At 42.3% G+C, this 24,950-nt stretch overlaps 1 protein-coding gene across 3 annotated transcripts in view; it reads left to right on the forward strand.

Annotated features, from left to right (window-relative positions):
• The window catches only part of abr (ABR activator of RhoGEF and GTPase), a 119,201-nt gene that overhangs the window by 71,074 nt on the left and 23,177 nt on the right, over positions 1-24,950 (forward strand). For all 3 annotated transcript variants that reach the window (XM_085288598.1, XM_085288600.1, XM_085288599.1), the window contains exons 10-16: positions 1,903-2,071; positions 4,504-4,623; positions 4,933-5,008; positions 5,117-5,221; positions 7,742-7,816; positions 13,554-13,651; positions 13,752-13,883. In XM_085288598.1, coding sequence (XP_085144724.1) covers positions 1,903-2,071; positions 4,504-4,623; positions 4,933-5,008; positions 5,117-5,221; positions 7,742-7,816; positions 13,554-13,651; positions 13,752-13,883 — 775 coding nt within the window. The remainder of the gene's footprint in view (positions 1-1,902; positions 2,072-4,503; positions 4,624-4,932; positions 5,009-5,116; positions 5,222-7,741; positions 7,817-13,553; positions 13,652-13,751; positions 13,884-24,950) is intronic.

The raw sequence follows: 24,950 nt of genomic DNA on the forward strand, positions 1-24,950 counted from the left end.
TGTGGCTAACACGGTGGTGTTTGAAGCGTCGGTAACAAAGAGAAAGACTCGCAGGCATTTTTGTCTGTATTGTTTTGAGCAGTGCAGCAGAGTAGCAGATCTACACGCAGGACAGAGTTATGCTAAATGTATGAATAATAAAAACATTTTAAAAAAGAAGACAAAAGGTGTAAGTAGAAACTGAAGGTGTTGTGTTTCAGGGTGCAAGCTGAGCAGGCGTTAAAGTAAAGAGAGTTGACAGAAAAAGATCGCTCATGTTTGTGTTTGTGTGCGCTGCTGCGTGTCAATCTTTGACACATGTCAGTAGATCGAGGGTCACGCTTACAGCACCGACTCGCCTCCCCTTCGTCTGATTGGTGCCTGCTTTGGTTGACATTCACCGTTTCTCTGTGTCAATTGCAGCCGCCCCTCACTTGGAGGAACACATAGTGTTGCCATAACTACCAAACCTGTAAATGGGGCTATAATATGATCTGGGTTGTTATCTCCGTGTGCTGCCTACAGCCTACGCGCTCAAACACAGAACAGAGCAACCATCCAGAAACTCAATCACCTTGACTTTAGTCACTGAGGAGCCCTAATCCCTGCCAAAAGCCGTGATTATCTGCACTCTATTATTTTAGAATGAGTCAGATTTACGATTGCCCGCTGCACGTTCTGCACCTTGGATAATTCATCATTTCTTTATATATGCACCACCTTTGCTGTCTGGCATTAAAGAACCACATGATTTGATATGGTGATTTATTCATTTCCTTCTCAGTCAGGTATCAAACCTAGCTCCACCCCCTTTTCTTTGTGTTTCTCTAAGACTGTGTCAGAGTCTGATTAGAACAGAAACAAATCGGTGGTCTGTAACATAAAAGGACTTCCCGAAAGACCCAAGAGCGCGTAAACAAGAAGGGCTTGATAATGGAGTGGGTGGGTGGGGCAGAAGATCAGGGGACCATAATCTGCAGCGGGAGGATGTAAAATTAATGTACTTCGTTAATGAAGAAATGACAAAGTCCTTCTGGTGGGAGCCGATTGCATCACTGCGAAAGCTTTGAGTGGGAACATGAGACTAAACACGGAGCAAGAGTCCTTTGTCGATATGGCTGAACAAATCTTTGAAGTTCCAGTTAAAGTGCACGCCTGAAAAAAACGAGTGCAGTAAATAAAGTAGATAAACTGTGTTTCGAGTAGCTGCTGCACTGAGATCAGTAAAATCTCATTTGTCATTTTACGCGTGTTCCCTGTTTTGCTCAAGGACATTTTAACATGCAGGCCAGAGAAGCCAGAGTATTGAACCACTCCCAGTCCACAGTGGCTCCACCTTTCAGGTGGTTGTAGTGGTGCGAGTGCAACATGCAGAGGAGAATATCACAGAAATGAGAACATTAAAACTGAGTTTGATTGCTTGATTTGATTGTTTAAATAAATGCATATAGTTGACAGTAAGTTTTATATGTAGGATGCTGGTAGTGTTAACACATGCTTGTTTAGTATGGATTCATTGTGACATCGAGCTGCTTAAACTAGCCGTCTGATGAAGGTATTATGTCGTCGATGAGTCGACTGTGCAGCACTCAGAAATGTTAATTAAAATCTCATTAGAGACGGTGCACATTAGTGTCCTCAGCCCCTGTGGAAATAATGTTGTGCATTCATCATTTTTATTAATGTGACTTTGAATGAGTGGGCTATAAAGAAATGAGGTCAAATGAGCACACGTTTGAATAGAGAAGTGTAACATTTGTTAGTGTGGCTTCAAATTGTAAACCGGTTTGCTTCGGTTTTGTGCGTCCATTCAGTTCAGTCATGATTGAAAAAGAGAAAAATTATTTATTTATTTTTTTAAATATTTTGACTAATTCTGTTTCATTTCTTCCATCCTCCCATCCTCTCTCTGTCTCTCTGCAGTCGCCATCAGCAGTATGAGTGCAAGTGGTACATCCCTCTAGCGGACTTAACTTTCCAAACCCTGGACGACTCGGACGCTTGCCCGAGCATCCAGGTCCTGCCAGAGCACGAGATTGAGGAGATGAAGATCAAGATCTCGGTCTTAAAGAATGAGATACAGAAAGAGAAGGTAATCCTTTTTCCTGGCATTTGGAGCCCAATTCAATGTATTCGCGAGGCTTACAATGGCTTATTCGGCCATCTTGGGTTTAATTTTGAGATGATCCAGGATTAAAGAATAAAGGGGCAAATTCAGGGTTTGGAGCCCAGTTCTAGACAGCTTTAGAGTAAGAAAAGTTGCTGGTCCTGTTATGAATAACAGGAGCTTTTTGATGTTCATCTTTAAATTCTAACATATGCATAAAACAAATACATTTGAGGCCAAGAGCCACACAATTAGGAGAACTTGGTTATTTTAAAAGCAGCTTCTTTTAGTTTTAATCATCAGCTGGATTCTTTTTATTTAAGAAATAAAAATAAATAAGAAGTAAATCAGAAGTTCGGTGTCATATCAAAGCTTTGTGACCCTTTACTTCATTTTTTATTATGGCCTACGCAGACTTTACTAAATGAATTGTGACTATTGTGTGAGTGAATACAAGCAGCAAAACAAGTCCAAGTACGAATAATAAACATCCTGAAACTGAGGACAGCTGCCGTTTCCTTGAGTATGAGTGGCAAAAGTGCTGATCCAGATTTAAACTGTGACTTGTGTGTGCCACGGTATGAGTCTGTTTTGTTTAGCACATGCTGAAATGCTCAGTTGTCATTTTGAGGTTGAAATAAAAGATGTTACAAGTACACAGTAATCCACCCCCGCAGCCATAGCTGCGTTTAAAGGCTTCAGGAGCGCAGAGTTCCTGTTATTCCCCTCTCACGGCGTTAAAACTCGCCCACCCGGAGCACAGCGAGTGACCACGGCTGGTATGTGGAGTCGCAGGAGGCGAATGCCGGGAGAGATCGAGCTGATTGTATCCAGGCAGGCTCTGACTCACCGCTTCCTGGTGAGGGTTGGGGCTGTGTATGAATTTGTTTTCCTCCAATAACGTCAAGAAACTGCTGCATGAATTATATATAAAGACTCTCACAGTATGGGGCTTGCTTTAAGCAGCTTATAGACACTTTGCTGGAAAATATGAAAGATTTCAATAAGGCAACGCTGAGTAGTCCTCACTTTAAAGTTCAGTTTGTATGTGGTTAAAAATATAGACGATGGGTGGTTTGATTTTGTCATGACGTACAGAAGAGAAGCAAAAGAAATCCAACTCATTAATAATAGAAATTCTGGTGTTATTGAAAGATCTTCACTTGAACAGTTGATGAATTTTACGTAGCCACCTCCAACCAAACGCAACCAGACAGGGTTGGGTCTAAAACCTAAGAGGTCCTACAAGTGTGATCTCTGCAACCGCTTTGCAGATGTAACACAAACCACTAATCGGCTGCAGTTTAATCTTTCACGCCCCGCTTTTCATACAAAGAGGCGACAATAGAAACCTAACCAAAGACAGGTCACTAAATCTCTTGGTTTAAATGAGGAACTAGATTTTACTGCATATGTTTTTCTTCTTTGTGTGTTACTCTCTTGTTCTCTGTAACTGGTGCACTGCCTTATGATTATCATGCTCTGGTTAAATTTAAACTCGACAAACACTGAGGGACAAAAGGGCACCAGCTTCTGACGTCTTCATACGTTCACACCCTGTTTAGCCACTAAACTTGTTCAGATTTGCCAATCCGCGTTGTTAGGTAGCCAATACTGGAATATGACACTTTGGAGGTGGAAGTTTGGTGTTACGTCTCTGTGAAACTCCCCGACGGAGACTTGTCTGCGTTGGAGGCTTTTTGTTTTTGTAGGCTAAACATGACTGTGCTGTACAAATAAAGATGTTTTAACTGTCAGTCATGTTGTCATTAAAATAACTTGATGAGATCCATAAAGCTGACTGTACACTCAGTGTGACTGTCTTTTTTTCCATCATGTCAGGCGTCTGCTACATCTGCTTCATTCTGTTTCTTAATGGAAAAATTAAATTCTAGCTGAAGTAGCTCCAGAAATTTAGTCTCACAGTAAAACCCAATGTTCAAAGAAAATGGATACAAAAGGAAATCAGTCTTATAACTGAGGAAATTGCTGCAAAATCCTCGCACATTGAAATCTGAAATGCCAGAGATGATAAAGAAGAGTACCGACAACGCAACTGGAACCGCACTGAAGCTTTAACACAGGCTGGGTTACACAAGGAACCCAACATCAAGGGGAAGGGCTCTCAAAGTCAGATCATATCACCCCCCCAATCACCCACCCCCCACCTTGCACCTCGACCCTCATTTTGTAAGTCACACTGAATCTAAAAATATAAGCGTCTTCTGTATGTGTCAAGACCTGAGATGAGTCAGAGGAGAAGTACAAGTCTCACTGTCTCAATCAGGAAAAGATTGTGACTGTTTCGGATGCTGCACAGCAGTGCTCGGTGTTTTACTCTCTTTTACGTCAATGAGTACGTTTCAGCAATCAGCGAGATTCAAACAGTCTCTTTTCCTGTCCGTGTCCTTGTGCAGAAAGCACCGAAGGGTCAGAGCCGCGTGGAGCGTCTCAGGAAGAAGATGAACGAGCAGGAGTCCTGGTTGCTCCTGCACTCCCCCACCATCCCCTTTCGCATCCACAACAAACATGGAAAGGTATTCTGCCCATTCTTAATCTGTTACTGGCTCCATTTGTGTCACTGCACTGTGCAGGTTTCACCACTAGAGGGACACATTTTACTTTCAAAGAGTCTGCTGTTACAGATTTAAAGTTTGAATCCCCCAAAACAGCATCAGAGAATTTCCCATCATTCCGATTGATGTGTGCTAGTGAGGATTTTTTCCAGCTATTTTGGTTGTAATTGCTAACTGTGTGTGTGTGTGTGTGTGTGTGTGTGTGTGTGTGTGTGTGTGTGTGTGTGTGTGTGTGTGTGTGTGTGTGTGTGTGTGTGTGTGTGTGTGTAGAGCTACCTGTTCCTGCTATCCTCTGACTACGAGAGGTCAGAGTGGAGGGAAAGCATTCAGAAACTCCAAAAGAAAGGTACGATTGTGTTCACTTTTCAAACACTGCTCCACAGAAACATAAAGGTTTGACCCCCACCTCCCTATATGATGTTTATGATATTTATTTCCTTTCTTTTTCTTCCAGACCTCCAGTCATGCGTGTTAAGTTCTGTAGAGCTCCAAGTATTGACCAGCTCTTGTTTCAAACTCCGAACAGTCCACAACATTCCTGTCACCGGCAACAAAGACGGTAAGAAACACGAGCAGGAACATTTTTGTCTCCCTCTTCCCTCTTCCCTCTGCTTTGAATTTAACTTCACACAAAAGTGCCTGTTACACTCTGAGCACTAAAAAAACCACATAATAAGTTAGGGGGGCCTTGCAGGAGATAAATTTAGGCTACAATATGTTTCTCATCTAGCTCGGAGCAGTCAGTGCCGCGCAGTGTGTCGGTGGCGTGCTCGCAGCTTCTATATGTTTGTTTTTTCCTCCCGATCTCCTCATTGCAGCCACTCTCAGAGTCTTGGGGGTGGGGGGGTGGGGGTGACATTAAAGCCATCTGCTCCATCTACTCTGATCTGCTCAGATGGCAAGAGGGTCTCTCACACAAAGACAATACTCATGCACAGACACAGAGCTCTTACACTGAAAGGCACGCTGTCCTGATGTTTTTGTGTCGTGTTTCCTTTCTGTGCATTAGAATCTCTGTGTTTGATATCCAATAGATTTAAAGTCATTTTCAGATGGATTTTAGTTTTGTATTTTCAAAGTAGTCAGCAGAATGACAAGTGACACTTAAGTGGTAGCATATTTTTTGGTGTGCTTTACCCCACGCCCCCAAACGAGGTGTTTTATTTCAATGCAACTGAACTTTATGTCTGATTCTCTGTTTTTTTTATTTAACATTTAACACGGCATCAGGCTGTCAAAATAACAGATAAGTAAGTCAGACGTGACAGTACATAACACCACACATGGATACACAACATGACATACAGACAGATTACTGTTAAAAATGCATTTGCACCACTTGACATGGTTTTAATAAGAGAATTAACTCTGTTTGCTTTCCCTAAACAGGTTCTTCTCACTGCTTTGGTGGACTTTTCCTTACATGTTATCTTCCTGCTGCTTTCTGTGAGAGCTTACTGAGATTCCTGTGTTTTAAATCAGACTTCAACTCCTGCGTTGTCTTAGACTTTTGACCCGCTCCTCATTACGAAGCTAGAATAAACACACACACACACACACACACACACACACCTCCATCCTGACATGTGATGCAGGGAGCACAGCAGGGGTTTAAATGGAGACCAGCTGGTGGAGGAATGTCTCTCATACTTAAGAGGATGGATGACTTAAATACTCACTCTTTCATTTGACTCCATTGAATAATCATCAGTTATCACATATTAGTTCATGGTTTTCCATTGAGCATAATAGATAGAAAGGGCAGTCGGTCTGCTATGATGCTGAACCTATGAACCGACTCTCTGTGAAACTCCCCTGTTAGTTATATAAAACACACACGCACAGTTAACCCCGAGGGCTGACTGCTCTCCTCTCAGCTGCCAACAGTGGAGCTCACAGCGGTTCTGCTGCCCTCCACCCTGGTTTATTTACCAGGAAGCAGCCGGGCTTCACAGGCCTCAACCAAAGCAGGACTGTATCCTCTTCATGTTTCTGTCGGCGGTACAAAGAGGGGTGTATGGGCTGGCCAAAAAAAAAAAAAAAAAGAGATCCACCCACGATCTCTATTCGAAGGGCAGCTCAGTTTCGATGGCAGACGTCTGTGCACTGCTAATGTGTGGTCTGATGCCAATCTGACAAAAGGCTGTAATAACGGTTAATTTTCTTTCAGATCCTCCAATAGTTGTTTCCTCAGCCATTTCCCTGATTTCGTTTTATTCTGTTTTTTTCTGAAGTCATGTGAAGTTTAATCTGTCTCTTCTCAAATGTTGATAACTGACTGCTGGAGGGAATGAGAACCAAAACACTCAAATGAATGATTAAAAACAATAAGAGTTCGGACCACCCAAGAAAGAATACAAAAACCCACTAGGGTTCCCACTAATCTGCCCCACTGAGCAATTTTAGTTTGAATGGATCTGGATGTGGCAACACACGCTTTAACAGTGAACTTTCAAACTTCACACATATTTGCATGGTTCATTTTACCTCGATGAATACCACTAATTCATGAGCCGACAGAGGGGAAAAGGTGCTCTAAATGGCCACGTGAGCTGACCCGCTTCCAGCGAAGGGAAAGAGACTCGTTCACAAAAAGCTGAAAGAGCATGTAGCATTAAAGTCCTGCTGTTGGAAACAACAGAAGCAAGTTTAGTGTCAGTGCCAGTAAACGAGTCTGCAACAGATAGAAAATAATACCACAGCTGTCAGTGATAATAAAGACTAATAGCCTGCACACAGGTGCAAAATAGGGTAAGCTCGAGAGAGAGAGCTAGTATCATCATTAGCATTTAGTGATCAGGCAGTACAGGAACAAAAAAATGTACGAGATGCAGCAGAAATGAAATGAAACCTGCTGGTAGAGCTCATGCTCCATGAGACGAGTTCCTTCTCCTTTGTTTCTTTCTCTCACAGTTTATCTTTTTTCTTTACAATATCATCGCAGAGATAAAGACAGGATGCCGGAGGATCATACATTTTATAGTTTGCAATGACTTCTGATTACCCTGCTGATTTTTGTGCACGGACTCCCGTATGTGCACCCGTGCTGCTCTAACTGCTCTGTGTGCTTGTTTTCCAGATGAGGAGACTCCTGGCCTGTACGGCTTTCTGCATGTGATTGTCCACTCTGCCAAAGGATTCGAGCAGTCAGCCAGTAAGTCTGCCAGAAACAGCTTCTTTTTTTTTTTTTTTTTTTCCTCTAACTGCACTTGTGCGCACACTCCGGCTCAGCATCTGCTTACACATAGCGGCTGCGCATATACTTGTCTGCCAGCAAAACACATGACCCAGTCAATCATCACAGCCGGCACATGCAGTTTCCATCATCACATGGCCAAGATGCAAAGGAAGGAAAAATCAAGAGAGAGAGGGAGAGAATGAGGTTGTCTCAGAGGAAGCGTTGAAGCCAAAGTGGGATTCCTGCGGTTGTTTTCGTTAAGCAGACATCACAAGTGACAAAGATGCTGAAGGCACATTGAAAAGGAGGAACGTCAAAATCACAAACAGCAGCATTCAGAAGTGGACAGCTGGCAATTGTAATACCACTCGTCTTTGTTCACACACTATGCTATTGCCTTACCTTGCACAAATGTTTCTTTGTATAGCTGTGTGCGTGTGTATGCGTGTGTGTTATCTACCGAGGTTGACGTTGGCTGAACCTCCACAAAGGCTGTTTCAGATGTGTCAGCGGTGGACAGCTGGTGCTCCGGTACACTCCGTGCCCCGTGTTGCTCAAGCACCAGTTCAAATATCGAATATCAGGAGAAGAGATGGAGAGGGAGAAATGATTTCCTCAGTTACCATGACAGCCTTCAGTGCTGGCCCACAAGAATTTCCCAGTTAATGGATTGGAAAGCACTCTCTCCTGAAAGCCTGTTTGATCCTCAATGGAGCGCAGAGAGCTAAAGGCTTTATGGAGTATGTGTGTGTGTGTGTGTGGAAGCAACTTTGGTAGTTTCACTGATACAGTTTTGATGTTGGTATCTCCAGTGGAGCGTACAGACCCAGGGTGGGGCATGCAAGCCGTGGAGGCATGGAGGATGTGCTGGACTTGTTTGGGACCGTGGTGTTCATGATGATGATGAGGGAGGTTTACGGGGATGCCGTGAGAGAAGTGCTGACCTTGATGATATATAACACTACTGTTACACAGACAAGTGTTCTAAATGAGGACAAGAGTCGAATTATTAATTATCAGATTTAATTATTGGAGTTAAAGTGAAGCTTCAGCCATCCATAACTTATATCTGATTTCATTCATTCGTACAGGTCCTCTAATGTGTGTTTACACAGGTTTAATGCCTTTTACTTGTGGTAGATAAATGGGTGGGTGATCACTGTTTATATGTATGTGTGTGAGTCACTGAAGTAAATTTATCTACTATACCTGATGATGTATTTCCAGTGGCATGTGTTCATTATTCATATTTTACTTTGTAAGGTTTATTGCTGTGATTTCAGGATTAGGCAATCTCTTCAGTATGGTTATACCAATCTTTTAATACTATATAGGTTAGTTCAAAAGTCTAGTTTTGAACTGCTGTGGGTTCTGAGTCTCCATGTAAACAAAAACGCCTTTAAATGTAGGGACTGTGACTAGTAAAGGGAGGGAGGTGACTGATATGATGGAGAGAAGGAATGAGCCGTTTGGAGGGAGAGGGTGAGATGGAGGCAAATGATTCGCTGAGGTGACCCCTAAAGGAAGCAGTCGAAAAAAGAAGAATGAGGAAAGTGTAGTGTCTGCTATCATACTCTGCCCTGCAAAACAAAAACAGTCACATGCTCCAAAATCTCCCCAGATCGCCTGTAACATTCGAGTCCCTAATAAACTTTGGCAATGTCACAACGTTTGTTTCCATTCAGAGTTTTGCATTGATGATGGGAGAACATGAAGTCTTACATAACACATCCCAAAAAATCTCAATGGGGTTGAGATCTGGACTCTGCGGTGGCCGGTGCATGTGAGACAATGAGGTCTCCTTAACCACTCTTTCACAATTTGAGCGCAATGAATTCTTGTATTGTGTTCTTGAAATATTCCTGTACTGTCAGAGGATAAAGATGGAAAAATCTGGTCATGCAGTGTATCCAGGTGAAGCTGGACCTGACAAACTGAAGCACCCCACATCAAAATACATCCCCCACAGACTTAGTAGAAGAAGGCATGATGGATGCATCATTTCATCCACCTCTCTTCTTGTCGTCCATCAGTCTGGAGCGGGGTTCATTTTATAGAAAAGGCTTAACTGCACTAAAGGTTAAGTGATCAATTCAGCAACAACAGTTTTATTTAATTTGAAAGTTCAACAAAAGAAATCAAATAATAGCTCAAATTAAATAAACCCTTAGTAATATAATACACGCCTTTTATGGTGACTATGTCTGACTAACATCAGGACGGTACATCTTTGCCAATTGCTTCCTACAGCTTTATTTAATATTCATGTTTAGTTTTTAAAACCTGTCCAGCATCGGCACAGTTTCTCTGGGGTTTCAAACACATACAGAGATCACTGAGACACACTGTATTCCTCTGCTTGTAGAATTTCCTCCAATACCACAAATGACTAAAATTACAAAGCCCCCTCCAGATGTAGCTTAATGATGGGATTCGGTTTGTGTACAGGTTTTGTGTGGCGATGTTCCAGCCTGTGTTAAAGCTTCAGCGCGGTTCCAGTTGCGTTGTCGGTACTCTACTTTATCGTCTCTGGCATTTCAGATTTCAATGTGCGAGGATTTTGCAGCAATTTCCTCTTTTGCATAATCGTGTGTGCGCATGTGGTTTCTGTTATTGCAAATGGGGATTATTTTCATATTAGAATGGAAATGTGTAATGATCTGAAACAGCAGTCATTATTCACTGTGTCAGGTTAAGTGGGCACTGAATGCTCCACAGTAGGCTTTCTCTTTCCCCCTCCCCCTCCTTTTTTTTTTTTTCTTTTTTTTTTTAAATCAAAAAAATCAAGTAAGCATGTAGTCAAAGATTTTACTGAAGCTGTTATTTATGCCACTACAATCTTCCCCCAGTGGGAAAGGGCTTGGAAGCGCAGCCCAGGGCAAACTTAGTCAAACTGGGTCACAGAGGGAAAAGCTGGGAGTTGAGCGTCTCCCAAAAACTCAGATAGAAAAAAAATCTATGGAAATACTGACCTAGATGAGAAGCAAAAAACATGTCATGTCATTTTATTCTTGCTTTATTTTTATTTGTTTGTATGTGTGAGTGTTTGCATGTCGTTCCCTTCAGAAAGATGCAACAGTTAGCTCAATACACACCTATAGAACTGCACTTTCTGCATAGGGTGGGGGCACAGATCCACATTAGAAGATGAGAGAAAGGTGCATTTTAAAATTTTATTTTATGGTCAATGCACAGTTAAAGCACCTACTTGGCATTTTTAAAATTTTTGTTTCGTTTTGACGTTTTTGCTTTTCGATGTTTTTCCTGTAAGGCTCAAGTTCAAACCACTGCTGAAAGTGTTCACACGTTCTCAAGACTGTATTTCTGTGTAATCCAATCCAGCCATGGCTGCATGCATTCTCTATGTCAGGCTTTTATTAGTTTTCTTCTTCTGGGTTCTGTTTAAACAGTTGAATTATGGCATTTCCCTGCTTATTATGTTTTGTAGTCTGAGAAGAATATTTTGTCCTGAAGCAGCGGTTTTGGTGACTGTGATCTGTAGCTGCTGAGACACTAGTTAGTTGAACTGATTATCACGCGTCTCCTGATTCTGTGAACCAACAGTTTGAACCAGCATTCGGCGCAGCCTCGGGCAAAGATTAGCCTGCTGTATAAGAACATACGCGCCCCACAAGGGCTACAGCCCACAGCTAATTGAGATGGAAAAGGATGGTATCCATTAACCCTGTATTTAGGGGTCAGAGACCCCATGCTGACCAATAAATCCCCCTCATACTCTGAGCCTGGTGGCGACCTGCCAGAAAAATGAAAACTCCAGGCCTCTTTTAGTCTGTCCTACTTCTCAAAGCCCTCTTGGATCCACTGTGAGGACACAAAGACCTCTCAAAATATGCTCTCCATGGCCTTGTTTGAATTTTAGGTCTGGGCACATAAACCCATTTCAGCTGGAGAGGAAATAAACTTCCAGAGAAAACTGGGAGCTGCTCAGGACTATGTATACGCTTCTCTACTCCAGGGCTAGATGAAACGAAGAGGATTAAATCACATTAGAGTTGCACACAAAGAACCGGTTGAATCGCTCATTGCAACCATCAGAATGTTGCCGCCTCTTTAATGAAGCAGACTGTGACAGGTAGTTTAAGGATTTTTCCAGATGTCAAATCAGAAGTGACAGCCGTGAGCTGTTATGCTTCCGTACATAGCGGAAGCGTGCAATAACTGCTTCATGTTTTTTTTTAAATATCCCCCAGATGGTCGCACTGAATTCCCCTTCATTGAACTTCCCTCGTACCACCACCGCTAATCTCTTCCTAACTGGGAGTGATTATGGCAAAACCTTTTAGGATGCTGAGAAAACAAACAAAGGGGGAATAAAACCAGATGGGACGACATTCCTTTATACTGTACGCTCCTTTTTATCCTATAGATACATGTGCAAACGTTTTCTCCAGTCGCAGCTCATCCAGGTGATGTGGTTGGTATCCTCTCATAACCCGGCTCGTGTCAGGCTCTTAAATCTTGTGATCGTGATGATGACTTTGCTTGTGACTTTTTTTTTTTTGTTTAAATTAATGTCTTTTTTTATTTTATTGCATATGTAATTAAACCCACTCCCCTGCCGTTCAGCTCTCTTGCTTAATCTTAGTGACTGTCCCGGTGAAAGGTCGAACCACTCACCCATCCATCATGCTGTCTAGTGGAAGTTAACCCGAGGGGTTAAGTCCAACATAGGGGATGTAGTGGAGACGCTTTACAGACAGCTGGTAGCACAGTCTGCAGGAATGGTTTCAGGAGCATTTAAAGAAACACATTAACAGACTTAATTGCTCTGTGTAAGAGCTGAGTGTGAGCTGATCCCAGAGGAGGGAAGCGGGGCGGGATACTGCTGCGGTATGAGGATGTTAAGAGTGGCGAGGGGCTGCCGGTGCTGATTGTGTACACAGGGAGGAGATTGTTGCCTGTCTGCTGTCAAACGGTAGCATATTGACAAATTGGAGGGCTTTTTTCACCTTTTAATTGCACATTTGTTAGAAATCTGTGAAATCAGTCTTTAGAAGTGATACTTTTATACATGTTTGCACTTTTGGCTGTGCTCTTATGGTGATTCCAACATTCACTGTTCACAGCTTCCCTCATATTTAGTTGTTTTCTTTCTTTTCATAAGACAAGTCTTGTGTCCTAAGTTGAGTTTTTTAATGGATTTTTGGCTGTTGGTTATTATGTTAACACATCATCATGGCTTCAAGGGAAAATATTTTATTTTATTTATTCATTAAATAAAGACTCAAATGTATATTTAAATATCAGGCAGTTCAATTGGAGGATTGATGCTATATATATTTGACCTTTTCCAGTAAATCAATCAGTTGCAGTGCAAAAAGAATCCACTTGTCTTTCATTGGAAGCTGGTCTGGCCAAAATCATCCCTAAGATGCTCGGAGAGGGAAAGTGTCTGTATATTGTGTGCTTTACGTCTTATGTTCATGTGATTGTTTTTATATGGTGCTTTGAAATGTCAAGTATCTTCTGCTGCTATCAAATTTCCACACAGGGAACGATAAATGTATCTGTCCAACACCCGTCTGCGGCAGTTAAACATGTGTAACAGCATGTTTTAGTCATTTTTAAACATCTACAATATGTTTGATCTTCTTTTTTTTTTTTTTTAAGTGTTCTCCAGTGCTTCACATTTTGTCTGTCATACTCTGTTGTTGTTTCATCTCACCGACCTGTCTACTCTCTGTGCTTTCAGATCTATACTGCACTCTCGAAGTAGACTCATTTGGATACTTTGTCAGCAAGGCCAAGACCCGAGTCTTCAGGGACACCACAGAGCCTCAGTGGAACGAAGTCAGTCGCAAAGACATCTTTTTTTCTTTTCTTATTTTTTTTTAACTGTGCTGTTTTCATCTTCATTGTTCTCCTTGTTTACATCCGTGTCACTGCACAGGAGTTTGAGATTGAGTTGGAGGGCTCCCAGTACCTTCGGATCCTGTGCTACGAGAAGTGTTACGACAAAAGCATGCTGAACAAAGACGACAATGAGATTGTGGACAAGATTATGGGCAAAGGGCAAGTCCAGGTAGGAGACCGGCTGTAAAATAGACCATGCACAAAGAGAGACGTCTGTGTCCTCTTGGGGGGAGATTTTCCACCATATGACTCATTTTAATTAGCTGTCTAGCTTCTGCACACAATTGTATGGTTTGTAGTGGTTACCTCTAATGATGCTGGTTGGATTAATAGTGTGAAGGAGAGTTTATTTAAGGGGGGTTCCCCCTGTCTTATTGTGAGAAACGTCTCCATAAAACTCCCTTTCAGTCTCGTTAACTAGATACGGCCTCCACAGTGGAATCTGCGGTTTCTTGGTATTGAGGCGAAATGCCGTTCTCCACTCGCTGTTTAGTTTTTGCTGAAAAGCCTACAGAGGTGTCACATTTCCATTTTTTCCAGAACGTCTTCAAAAAAATCTATTTGGTCAAGTGAAGCTTGACTCCTGTCAGTTTTCTGCAAATTGCAGCTGTTGTAGTTTCCTCCTCTGCTGCCCTGTAATCGATCAAACTTCACATTATGAAAGTGGGTCAACTCGGAGGGCTTTTAAACGCCGTTATCTTCAATTCATGCCCTCATGTTTCTCTCAAGTGGCGGGTGTCTATGCCAGAGGTGAGTTTATGGCAGGTTATTTATAATCCTGCTTTTGACTCTGGAGTAAGCAGGTAAAGTTTTGTTTGTGGCTGCTGCATGCAGCATAATACTCTTAGTTGATGCAAAGCATCTGTTACAAGTTGCATCAGGAATAAACAGGAATACAAATCCTCCCTCCTCTGATATCAGGAAAGTGGGACACACATCAGTCACGTTTGTAAAGTTGGATTTTTAGGGGAGGAATGTGTCTCAAAAATATCTTATGTGAATGAGCGGATATGTTTCTCCTCAGACCCAAGTTCCCGCAGTCTCTTAAAGGGGCTTTGAAGTTTGTTGTTTGTTACAGCATTTCCTGTTTGTCACTAGATCTTTCCAGTCTTTTCTTTCATTTTGATGCTTTACGTCCTTCAGTGTTGGCTTTGAAAGCAAAACACCCTGCCTGAAATGGCATCTTTTTGTGCCTTATCGACAGCTTCAATATCAGGCAGTGAGTAGTTAAACTTTTAAGACTGAGATTTTAGTGCTGGTTTAACAGACAATGGGATACAATAGAAGCTACATCAGCTCATTAGTTCTGCAACATTGTGACTTAACTATGAAAACCTGAGGCGGATGCTGCTGCTGAAACGTTACTGGGAACATCGATTTCAAGCCAACATCAGGCAGAACCCTCCCCTCTCCCCCCGCAGAAAACAAACAAATACACCACATGCTTTTGCTGGGGGGGGTGTGTGTGTGGAGGTTTAGTAAGGCGGATAGAATGGCATGTTCTGTCCCAGACGCGTGGGGGGTGGGAATACTGTGAATATGTTATACATAGTAGGTTTGTGGGTGAACCTGTCAACAGTGCATCCACTGAATGCAAAGGCCCTGATCCTGAGCACAACACTGCTGCTTAAGTCTCTGAATGAAACAACATATGTGTCCTAAAACAGGAGAATTTATGGTCTTACTGCTTATTAGTTGGTTTCTTGTCATTCTTTAAATGTTCATGAATGCTTCAGACATGGTGGCACTTGTGTTAGACTCTGATATCATATGTTTATTACAGCCATGAAGGAGTCCTGCAGAGCCCACAGAGAGCAGGACCTGAGCTGTTTGCTTTCCTGAAGCTGGGTTGAGAAGGAGCCTTCAGTGTTTTGCTTTGCTCTCTGGAGACCCTGTGATTTATTTAAAAAGCTTGTGGAATACTGACTGACCGTAAAAGGGCATATCGAGAGGGAAGTTTTTTTTTCTTTCTTCTTTTTTTTAAATCCGCTGTGGTTACTTTGTTGAGAAAGTCGATCGCCTCTATCGTCAGAAGATCGTGGTACGATTCGAGCCAGAGATTTTGTTATGATAGTACCAAGAAAGCATTTTTTGATACAGACTTGTAAGGAGGTGCATAATGTGGGATTTCCGCCAGTGTACACGCACACGTTAACTGTGGGAATTAAGGTGACTTGATTGAATTGCTTTATTTCCATTTGGGCTGACATCCCCTCCAACCAATGGCACTTAGTTTTAAAAGCTCCAATACATGGATGTTTTTGAAATTATAAACTTTTCAGGGTCAGATTTTTCTTTTTTCTGATTTTTGCTAGTGTGATTCAGCCAAAGTAAAACAGGACACCAACTCCTGCACTGGTTAAGAGTGCAGACACTCGCTTGGCCTCTAAACCATCCTCTACCTCATGCACTGTGCAAGTTTGCCCTTTATGTGTCAGCTGTAACTTGCAATACTCGTCTTCAGAGGGCCACTTATGTAACCGGGTAGGCTGAGCGGCAGAAACGCATCATATCGCCCTGCTTCACCAGTCCTTTCATCTGATAACACTTGTGCAGCCCATCTCAGCCTCCTCTGGGCTCACCTTGTTTGGGTTTAATTACTTGGCTTATCTGAGGAGGAATTTGTCACCAGCTCCATATGACTACATTAGTCGGTCTCCATTTCCCACCTATCAGGGCTTTAATTGAGGAAATGGGATCCTACTGCAGGTATTGTGCTTCCCAAGACTCTAGTTGGACATCTTCAATCATTTTGCACAAGCACAAGTTTTCAAAGATGAGTTGAAAACAACAGGAAGTTGGTTATTTGAGGCCTGAAGTTACTTTAAAATGCTGATTTCTGTGAGGCTTCCTTCACAATCACATTAGCATGCTGACATGATGACAGTTTTATTGGATTAAATGGGACTTACACCTACTATCAATACTTTGATGCAAATTAGCATCGCAAGTCACAGGATTTTCTCAAGTCTGTGTCACATTTTTAAAAATATCAAACCGAGGTTGATGTTGTTTCGAGTCTGTCACTAAAGCGATCCCATCCAACACCATGTGGTGCTGCACTGAACCGCCTCCTCCTCAGTGTTCTTTCTATAGAGGAGCTTCGTGTTCTCTCAAGAGTCATGTAACAGCTCTAATAATCTCCTCACTACTTCAGCCCTCTCCCTCCCCACTTGTTCCCATCATCCCTTCAGCACCGCACAACGCTGGGGGTTGTTGTTATTGGTTTGAGCGCGTGGCAGCCCCTCATCTCGACACAGACGACGCGGAGTGCGGCGTTGTCAAGCCGCGAAAAGCAATAACCTGATAGTTTTGAGCAGTCTCCCGGAGATAATGGGAGCCAGAGAAGTTGGGCATTAGGTACAGAAGGAGAGCAGTGATGATGTTGTTTGTTCCCGGCAGCTCTCGCCTCCCTCTCCGAAGCCGCGGAGCCGGACAGGGGTGCACACACATTAGGCCGGCATTACTGTAAAGCTCCGGGTGCAAAGGGGTTGTAAAGTTTGAGGTGAGCATCCACGTGCACTCAAGTTCCCACTTAGGAGCCTGAGGTCTTTCATCACGATGAAGCATTAGATGCAAAGGTTGAGGGGTTTATTGGTCAAAGTGCCATTGTTTGGGATAGTAGCCGGCTGATCGTAGCAGTAAAACTTCTAGACCGGTGGAAATGTGCCAGTGTAGAAAGCTCAGGCCCCGAGCTCTGATCTCATCTCTCAAGTACTGCGTCAAACTTGATGCCAACATAAAGCGCTCATTAGAATGAAATACAGCCTGGTGAGTGTATTTAGAAGTATGCACACTATGATGTAAACAGTGAAGCAAGCGTAGGGAGATTTTTCCATTTTTCATTTCTTATTATTATGGGGGGTAAATTCTACATTCTGGTGCTGCTTAGCATGTTATTAACACTCCCAGGAATAAAATAGGTTCTCCTTTTATTTGTTTTTTATGGGAATTGGGCCTCGGACTCTTCTAGGCTTTTTTTCTCCTAGAATGCATGTTTTTACCAACACATCTTCCCTCTGGGCGATGCAAGGTGGCGGAATTTCATGCAATGTTAGTTTTTAAACTCAAAGCTCAGTGGTTTTAATGAAGGTGTGTGTTTCCATGTGTCAGTGTGTAGATATTAATATTAATTAGTGTCTAATAGATGGTGTCATCTATTTTATTGTTGTGCCCTGTCCTTTAGGGCTGCGATTTGTCATGTTTCCACCATGCACACAGCCCCTGTGGCTATACACATCCACACACACACTGCTGTCATCAACGCTAACAGATGGGACTCCACTGTGTGTGTTCAGCCCCCCTGGGGGGAAAACCACAGACTCACATATACACACACAGCTGGGTGACAGGCTAATACATTGTAAACGATATCAATAACTTCAGCCGGCTACATTACCTGACATTTATTAGCTTATACCTCCTTTGTCTGGCCTGGTGTTGTATGTTGGGATGGGGAGTGTGGATGTTCACTGCTTAACAAAGATTGTCCCAGTGCTCATTTGCTCTCTTACTCCTAAGCCTACTTATTTTATTATGTTTCTTCCCTTTGCAGTTTTTAAGCCATGTTTTTTAATGAGTCTCATATCTCATGGTCTCTGTGTTTGAGCATATGGCACTTTTTTTTATTGATGGGCCCCAATTAAGCCGACTTCCTCATCAGACGATCCTTGATCAGTGGAGCTGATAGCAGCTTTTTGATGGATTTTTATTTTTTCCCTGTCATCTTTCCACAAAGAAGCCCTCACTTAGACAGCCTTTGTTCCCTCTTAAAACATTCACTCCCTGCCACTTGGGATATGCATGCCCTAAATAACTACACGCACTCTCAGATCATGCGAATGTGCAGATACCCCCGTTTTTTCCCTATCTATCTTCTCTCTGGGAGTAGAATAGGAAAAACCCCAGACCTGCCAAATTTAGTTTGAGTGTATGTTACAAAAAAATGGTCACATTTGATCACCGTTTTTCATCAAGCTTGATGCTTTTGTTGGGTTTTTCTTGGACGGTCTAGACTTGAAAGAAAAGCAAAAATAAGGATTGTAACGCTGGACTGCTCTCATGCAAACCGAAGGCCGAGATGTCCTTAAGTATTAATGGCATGATGCTAATCGTGTAGTAGCCTTCCATTCAGTTTGTAAGTCGCTAAATAATATCTGAGATTGTTTCCAGTCTAATGCCAGGCCTAGAAAAGAATGTGTCAGGAGGACACTTGTTTAAATAACAGTGACGTCTGGATTTAAAAGCTAGGATGGCGACATTTGAAGCACTCAAGTTTAAGATCGACAATCTAGTGGGTGACAAGCCCCATCTTTTATCTACAGTTATATGCTGTGGTCTTTACACTGCTTAGAAAATGCAAAGAGGTTATGGCTGCACATGCTGATACTTAACAGATATAATGTCGTTTGTTGTGTTATTACAGTCCTAGTTTAGCATGCCAAAGTACCATTAACTGATTAGCAGTGAAAACAAAGTACAGATGAGGCTAAAGTCTTTTTAATTTGGATAATGGAGCTGGACAATTTGAGCAACCGCCAAAGTTATTATAATTCATTTTTAGGGGAACATGAATGTGCTTACAAAGTTTTATGGCAGTCCATCTCAGATTTGATTCTGAATCTAGAAAGTTACAAGTAAAGAGATGTCAGAAGAAAAAGCGTCAGCTGCTGCTATCTGCGCTAGTTGTGGGCGTTGGGCAGAGATTTGATTCGGCTAGAAAAGAAAGTAAACGGTGATCCATGTGAAGCAGAAGGGCTACCGGATGGATAAGGACAGTGGAAGAATAAAGCGAGAATGTGAAAAGGCCACTTAAAGGCCAGAGGATCTCTTTGGGACCCCTTCACATTGCTCTCTTCCACATTTGTACCTTTCTTTTTTTTCCCCCTTGCTAAAAAGTACAAATGCACTGCTTTCCAATGAACCGCCGAAATGTCGAGGGCAAGCTAGTTCAGTAATTGTTCCTCATTATAACATTACATAATCCTTCAGGAAAGAATTAGGCATTGACAACAGATGTCTGATTTCCTACCATGAAAACATGCATATGTAGAACATGTGGTAAAGGCGGTCGGAGGGAAACAGAAGAGAATGACATGGAGCAAAAGAATAGGAATGAGAGTCCCAGATGGTGGCCAATTATGTGATGCTGGGAGTTAAAGTGAGAACAAAGGATCTCATCACAGCCTGAGAAATGAAATGCTCTCCAGAGAGGAACCGTGAATTTCTCTGTGCAGTTGCTACCACCCTTTTGTCTCATAAAAGAGTTCAGGGTTCAGGAATAATTGGTAACAGTCTAAAGGGGCTTTCAGATAATACAAAGAGTGTCATGTTTGAACACTCAAACATGAGAGGCCACGAACGCTGCATCGCCAGAAAATCATGATCGGGATGAGAGCCTCTTGTCCAACCTCAAGAGCCTGGGGTTTTTTTTGTCTTTTCTTTTTTCTTTTTAGCAAATCATGATCAGTTGTTGTAGCTGTTGATCAAACTTCCCTGTGTTGTTCTCATTGTTTCTGCTGCCAAGTAACATCGTGGCCTGAGACATGAAGAGAATAACACTGCAGATGGAGGCAAGAACAGAAAGAGAAGTAAGAAGTGGTCATTAGTAATGACAAGTAGACTTCTAGTTAACACCCCAGCCTCTCATTGTCTTTGTTACGCTGCTGTGTTTCCGACAGCCAGCTCTTATCCAGCCACTGCTACCAAGCCAGTAAATGCTGACAAAAGAGATTTTGTAGTCCATATCAGAGTAATTTCATTTAAAACCTCTGTTCCCCCGATTTGTTTTTGTATTCTAGGACTTTCTAGTTCAGGCCTCAGGTTACTGATATCTCACATACACACATCTCCTGGCTGTTCTCGAGCTGTGGAATTATACACAGCAGATGACATTGGGGTGGGGGCTCGGGGCAGCGAATCACCTCAGTCCTCTCATCACGTCCCCGCCTGACTCTCTGAGGGATAAAGCCCATTTCATGCTTGACTCTGCCTGCCAGCACATTGTGAGGCCCAGCCCTGTGTACAGTTCTGGGCTTTTCTCATCTCTGTTTATGTGTGTTTAAAATCAAGTGGCAAAACTCTAAAGTACTTAGTTGCAAAGGAGGTATTTGGGTAGCATGATGCATGTGAGCTACAGAGACTAAACGTGACTTTAAACACGGTGGTGGTAAATCAAAAATTCTGCTCAATTTTTTTTGTGTGTTCTGTTAAAACCAGACAGTGATTTTCCATAATCTTTATTTCTATCCTACACGAAACAGCTGTTGGCTGCATTCTTGTAATCAGTGCACCAGTATGAGAATTGATTTCCTCATCTAAATCTCTACAACAAAGTGAAAAAGGATTTTTCTGCCCTTCTTCATTGTCCCCCTTTGTCCTTGGCTGACTGATGAGCCAGCTTTACAGAGACACCCCACAGTGTCTCTCTGCCTTCGTTCTTAATCAGATTTCACATCTCTGACAGAAACAAGTCTCTGAACACCAGCTGCAACTCTTTTTTTTTTTTGTTTGTTTGTTAAATCCCCCAAACCCCAGTGAGACCAAGATACTTTCTCCCTTTCCCTCTTGTTGTTGTTGGCAGTCTTCTGACAAGCATTAAAGTAAATGAGCCTCAGCTACACGCTGTGTCCCAGCTAGGAGAGCCTATTCTGGCTTTCAAGTGGTCAGCCGAGGGACCCGAGCTGTTCTTACAGCGGTAAAATGTGTGGCTGGCAGTTGCTCTGGGCTGATTGTGAACCCCATGTTACCCTGGGAAAGATGGCTGATCAGTTCGGACAGTTATGAAGCTGTAGCTTGAACAAGACTCTGCATTGTTCAAATGCCCTCCTCTTTTGTTTGTTTAGACCTGATGATTGTGCAGGAACTTGAATAATTTCCACATGTCCACAACTGGAGACTGATGCTTGAGCAAGAATTTACCCACAGTGGTTCTGCACTTCATTACAGAGAATGGGTGATGCCCACTGTATGAGGTCTGGTTTCTTCTAAGAGATTCTAAGTACTGGTCTCCATCAGAAATGAATATGTGGAGTTATAAATATTGCCAGAAAGCTTTTTGGATTATACTTTGTGCATGTTTCTGTGCTTTTATGAGATACTACAGAGGTCAGTGTTGGACATCAGGCTGTATATTTACAGCTTTGCCCCAGGCAGCTTTTAAAGAACCAGGAGATACTTTTACTGCAGTGTGATCTCCCTGTTCACCACTCTTCCCCGGGACTTTGTTACTGCTTTGCAGTGTTTCACTAAACGTTTCCCCAGCATCCCTAAGAATCTGTTAGGTAGTATAGTGTGTCAGTGAGGTTTTGGATGTCCCTGTTTTCCATTCTGGAACACTGCTGGGAGCTGAAGGTAGTACAAAACCTCCCTGATCAACAGTTCGTGCAGTTCATGCATAGGGAGCACAATACTATGTGATATTTGAGCAAACTGAGGAGGCATTTCCCAAGAAGCTGTGAGAAAATCGCAAACATGACCATCATGCTCATTAGAGCAGGGCGAGATGACCAAAAATATTTATCACGATATAGATTTGAAAATTTGCGACAACGATATAGCTGACGACATAATTGACACTAGACAAAATACTTTACAACTCCACAATTTTATTAGTGCAAAAAGAAAAAATCAATGTATTTTCACTTAAACAAGCAGCTGTTTTTTTTTTTTTTAATCTGCATTAAAGTTATATAAAAATTTAACAGTGCAAATGTAAATTACTTGCTGACAGTTTAACCAAAAGGCATTTCCAGTGGAAATTGGCCGACATATCCTCAACATAACCATGTATAATATCCACAAAACTTAAAAAGAGGTTACACGGTAATATTATGTTGAAGCACAGTACGTATCACTCCGCGAGGCGCCTGCCTACGATAGCCGTAATGCTCCGACAATCCATCAAGTGCTGCGGCTTCGTAGCTTAGCAAAGTCGTACTAAAACATTTCACAGATTTTCGAGCGCCGTGTACATAAAATCGTTTCGAGGTCAGTAAACACAACCAGAATTCAAACATAAGGCACACGGTATTATAAAGGGCACTGTCGATTTTCAGAAAAATCAAAGGATTGATTTTAAGTGTGCCGTATTTCCAAACAACACGGTAATAACGACGGCCCGCTAGCATGCGCTACCAAAAATAGTGCTTTGTTGTGTATCTGATGGACGAAAGCTAAACCAGTTCCACACCACTGAAGTTGCAGCATTTTTACAAACCAGTTCTGGTTCATCCGTTTCATTCAACGATCTGCTTTAGTTCTTGTCATTCTCCGTCGCCGCCGTGCCTTTTTGGCTATGTGCGTATGAAAACAAAGTCACTGCGCATGCACGTTTTACCCATATTCTATCACGATATTTCATTTTCTTGTCGTTGCCCAACATTATACCGGTATTACCGTGAACGGTATGATATGGCCCAGCCCTAATGCTCATGAGAGATTTTGATGGTGTCTGTCTGTATTTTCCTCTTACAAATTTCCACCAATTTTTTAGCCTTCTTTAAGAACAGTGCAGTTTTCTGTTCTCCTCCCTAAAGGTGCTCCTTGTCCTTAAGTTTCTTAGTCTGTCTGTGCGTATGCCTCTGTAAGCCGTCAGATCACTCTTTATATGCCCCAGCAGCTCTCACACTTTCTCTGTAAGCACGTAAAACCTGAAACGTTCTCATGAAGGTATGCAGTGCTTCTGTTAATCACACTTTTGCTGCTGGATTTCTCGTAATTTCTAAGATGTGATCATACCAGGTTACTCAATTTTACACGTCTCTGGTTGGTGTCTCATTTTTAAAAAGCTTGTGTTTCCTCTGCAGCGTCTGAAGATGAAACAGTAGCTGACTCTTAATCAGTAGCTTGAGGTAATGCAGCTGTTATTTTTGGGTTACTGTGTGCACTTTTTGCATGCTGGAGTGTTACACGGGCATCTGCTGAGCTCTTAGTGATCTAAGTTTGTTCCTGAGCCTCCAGTCACAAACACGTACACTGAATATGCCTGTGAGACTGAGGGGAGAGCGAGTGGACATGAAATCTTCTGGCTGTTACTGCATTCTTTCAAGGCTTCTAGTGAGGTTTAAAGTGAACGTCAGCCCTTTTAAAATAGCACTTTTGTATAACACATCTGTAGCTTTATGCAAGCTTTGACTTTTGACCCCGAACGGAGGCATAATCTGATGCACAGTGGTGACGATATTTTTTACGATGTCTGGTTTATGGCTGAACATAGCTTAAGAAAACAAATGGCTCCAAATAGTATTAAGAGCTTGACTACTGATTAAACTTCAGAAGGAAAAACAGATTTAAGGATTTAGTTTTCGTGTCTTTGATTAAAAACATTTTTCTATGGTTGCTGTTTAAGAATGTAGCTGTTGTAAAATGTGGATTTCTACATGCTTTTTACTCACAAGGTGTTTGACGCTGCGGTTAGCGGCCACAGCCCAAACCTTTGTGCGTTTGTATGTATACTTTTCTTCTTCTTTTTTTTTCCTTTTCCCCCTTTTTGCATTTCAGCACGTCCTGATGACCTTTCCATATTGCTTCCACTCCAGTAATCAGAGGGGGACAAGCTTTCTCCATGTACATGCATGGGAAAATGTGCAGTTAAAGAGTGTAGTGCTCAGACGGCTTCTCCACCACCTGAAGGATCAAATTTTGATAACTTTGATTATTGCAGCGGCTCTGATTTTCTGTTGAGTCCTTGATCTCTCGTGACATTATGCTCCTCATATAGCTCGACTGTAAGCAGTGCCAGGCGTTTGATCCTGCTTTATGACTTCCTGTCCCAAGGCGAAGGAGGGAAGCTTCCCTTTTCCTCTGCTGTCCACATGAACCCCAGTGCTCCTGTACTAAGCACAGAATCCCTCATTAAATTTTTCCCATTTTTTAACAAATATGATGCATCCTACTCCGTCCTTTATTTGTTTTTATTTAAAAAATATTAGACTTTTTAAAATCAGACTTTGTGGTGTTATTGTTTTAGAGTCTGTAATCACAGCTAATGATGCTGTTCCCTTCCAATTTCTACTGTACTGAGCTGCAGCCAGCTGACAGCTGGACACTCCACAGCAGGTGCTTAGCTTCTTGCTTGGCAGATATCCTCGCTCCGTAATGAGTTAAAACTATGTAAATATATATTGATAACGGTTAAACTGACGTTTTGTTTGACCCTTCCACAGCCATAAAAACGTAAACTCTTTTTATGGGTTTCCTGACCTGAGATCTCGATGCCGGGGCCCGTTTGTCACCA

The sequence above is a fragment of the Mchenga conophoros genome, linkage group LG10, assembly GCF_057382185.1.
Source record: "Mchenga conophoros isolate Kocher_MC1m ecotype Shallow Benthic linkage group LG10, M_conophoros_male_GT1.1, whole genome shotgun sequence".
Lineage (NCBI taxonomy): Eukaryota > Metazoa > Chordata > Actinopteri > Cichliformes > Cichlidae > Mchenga > Mchenga conophoros.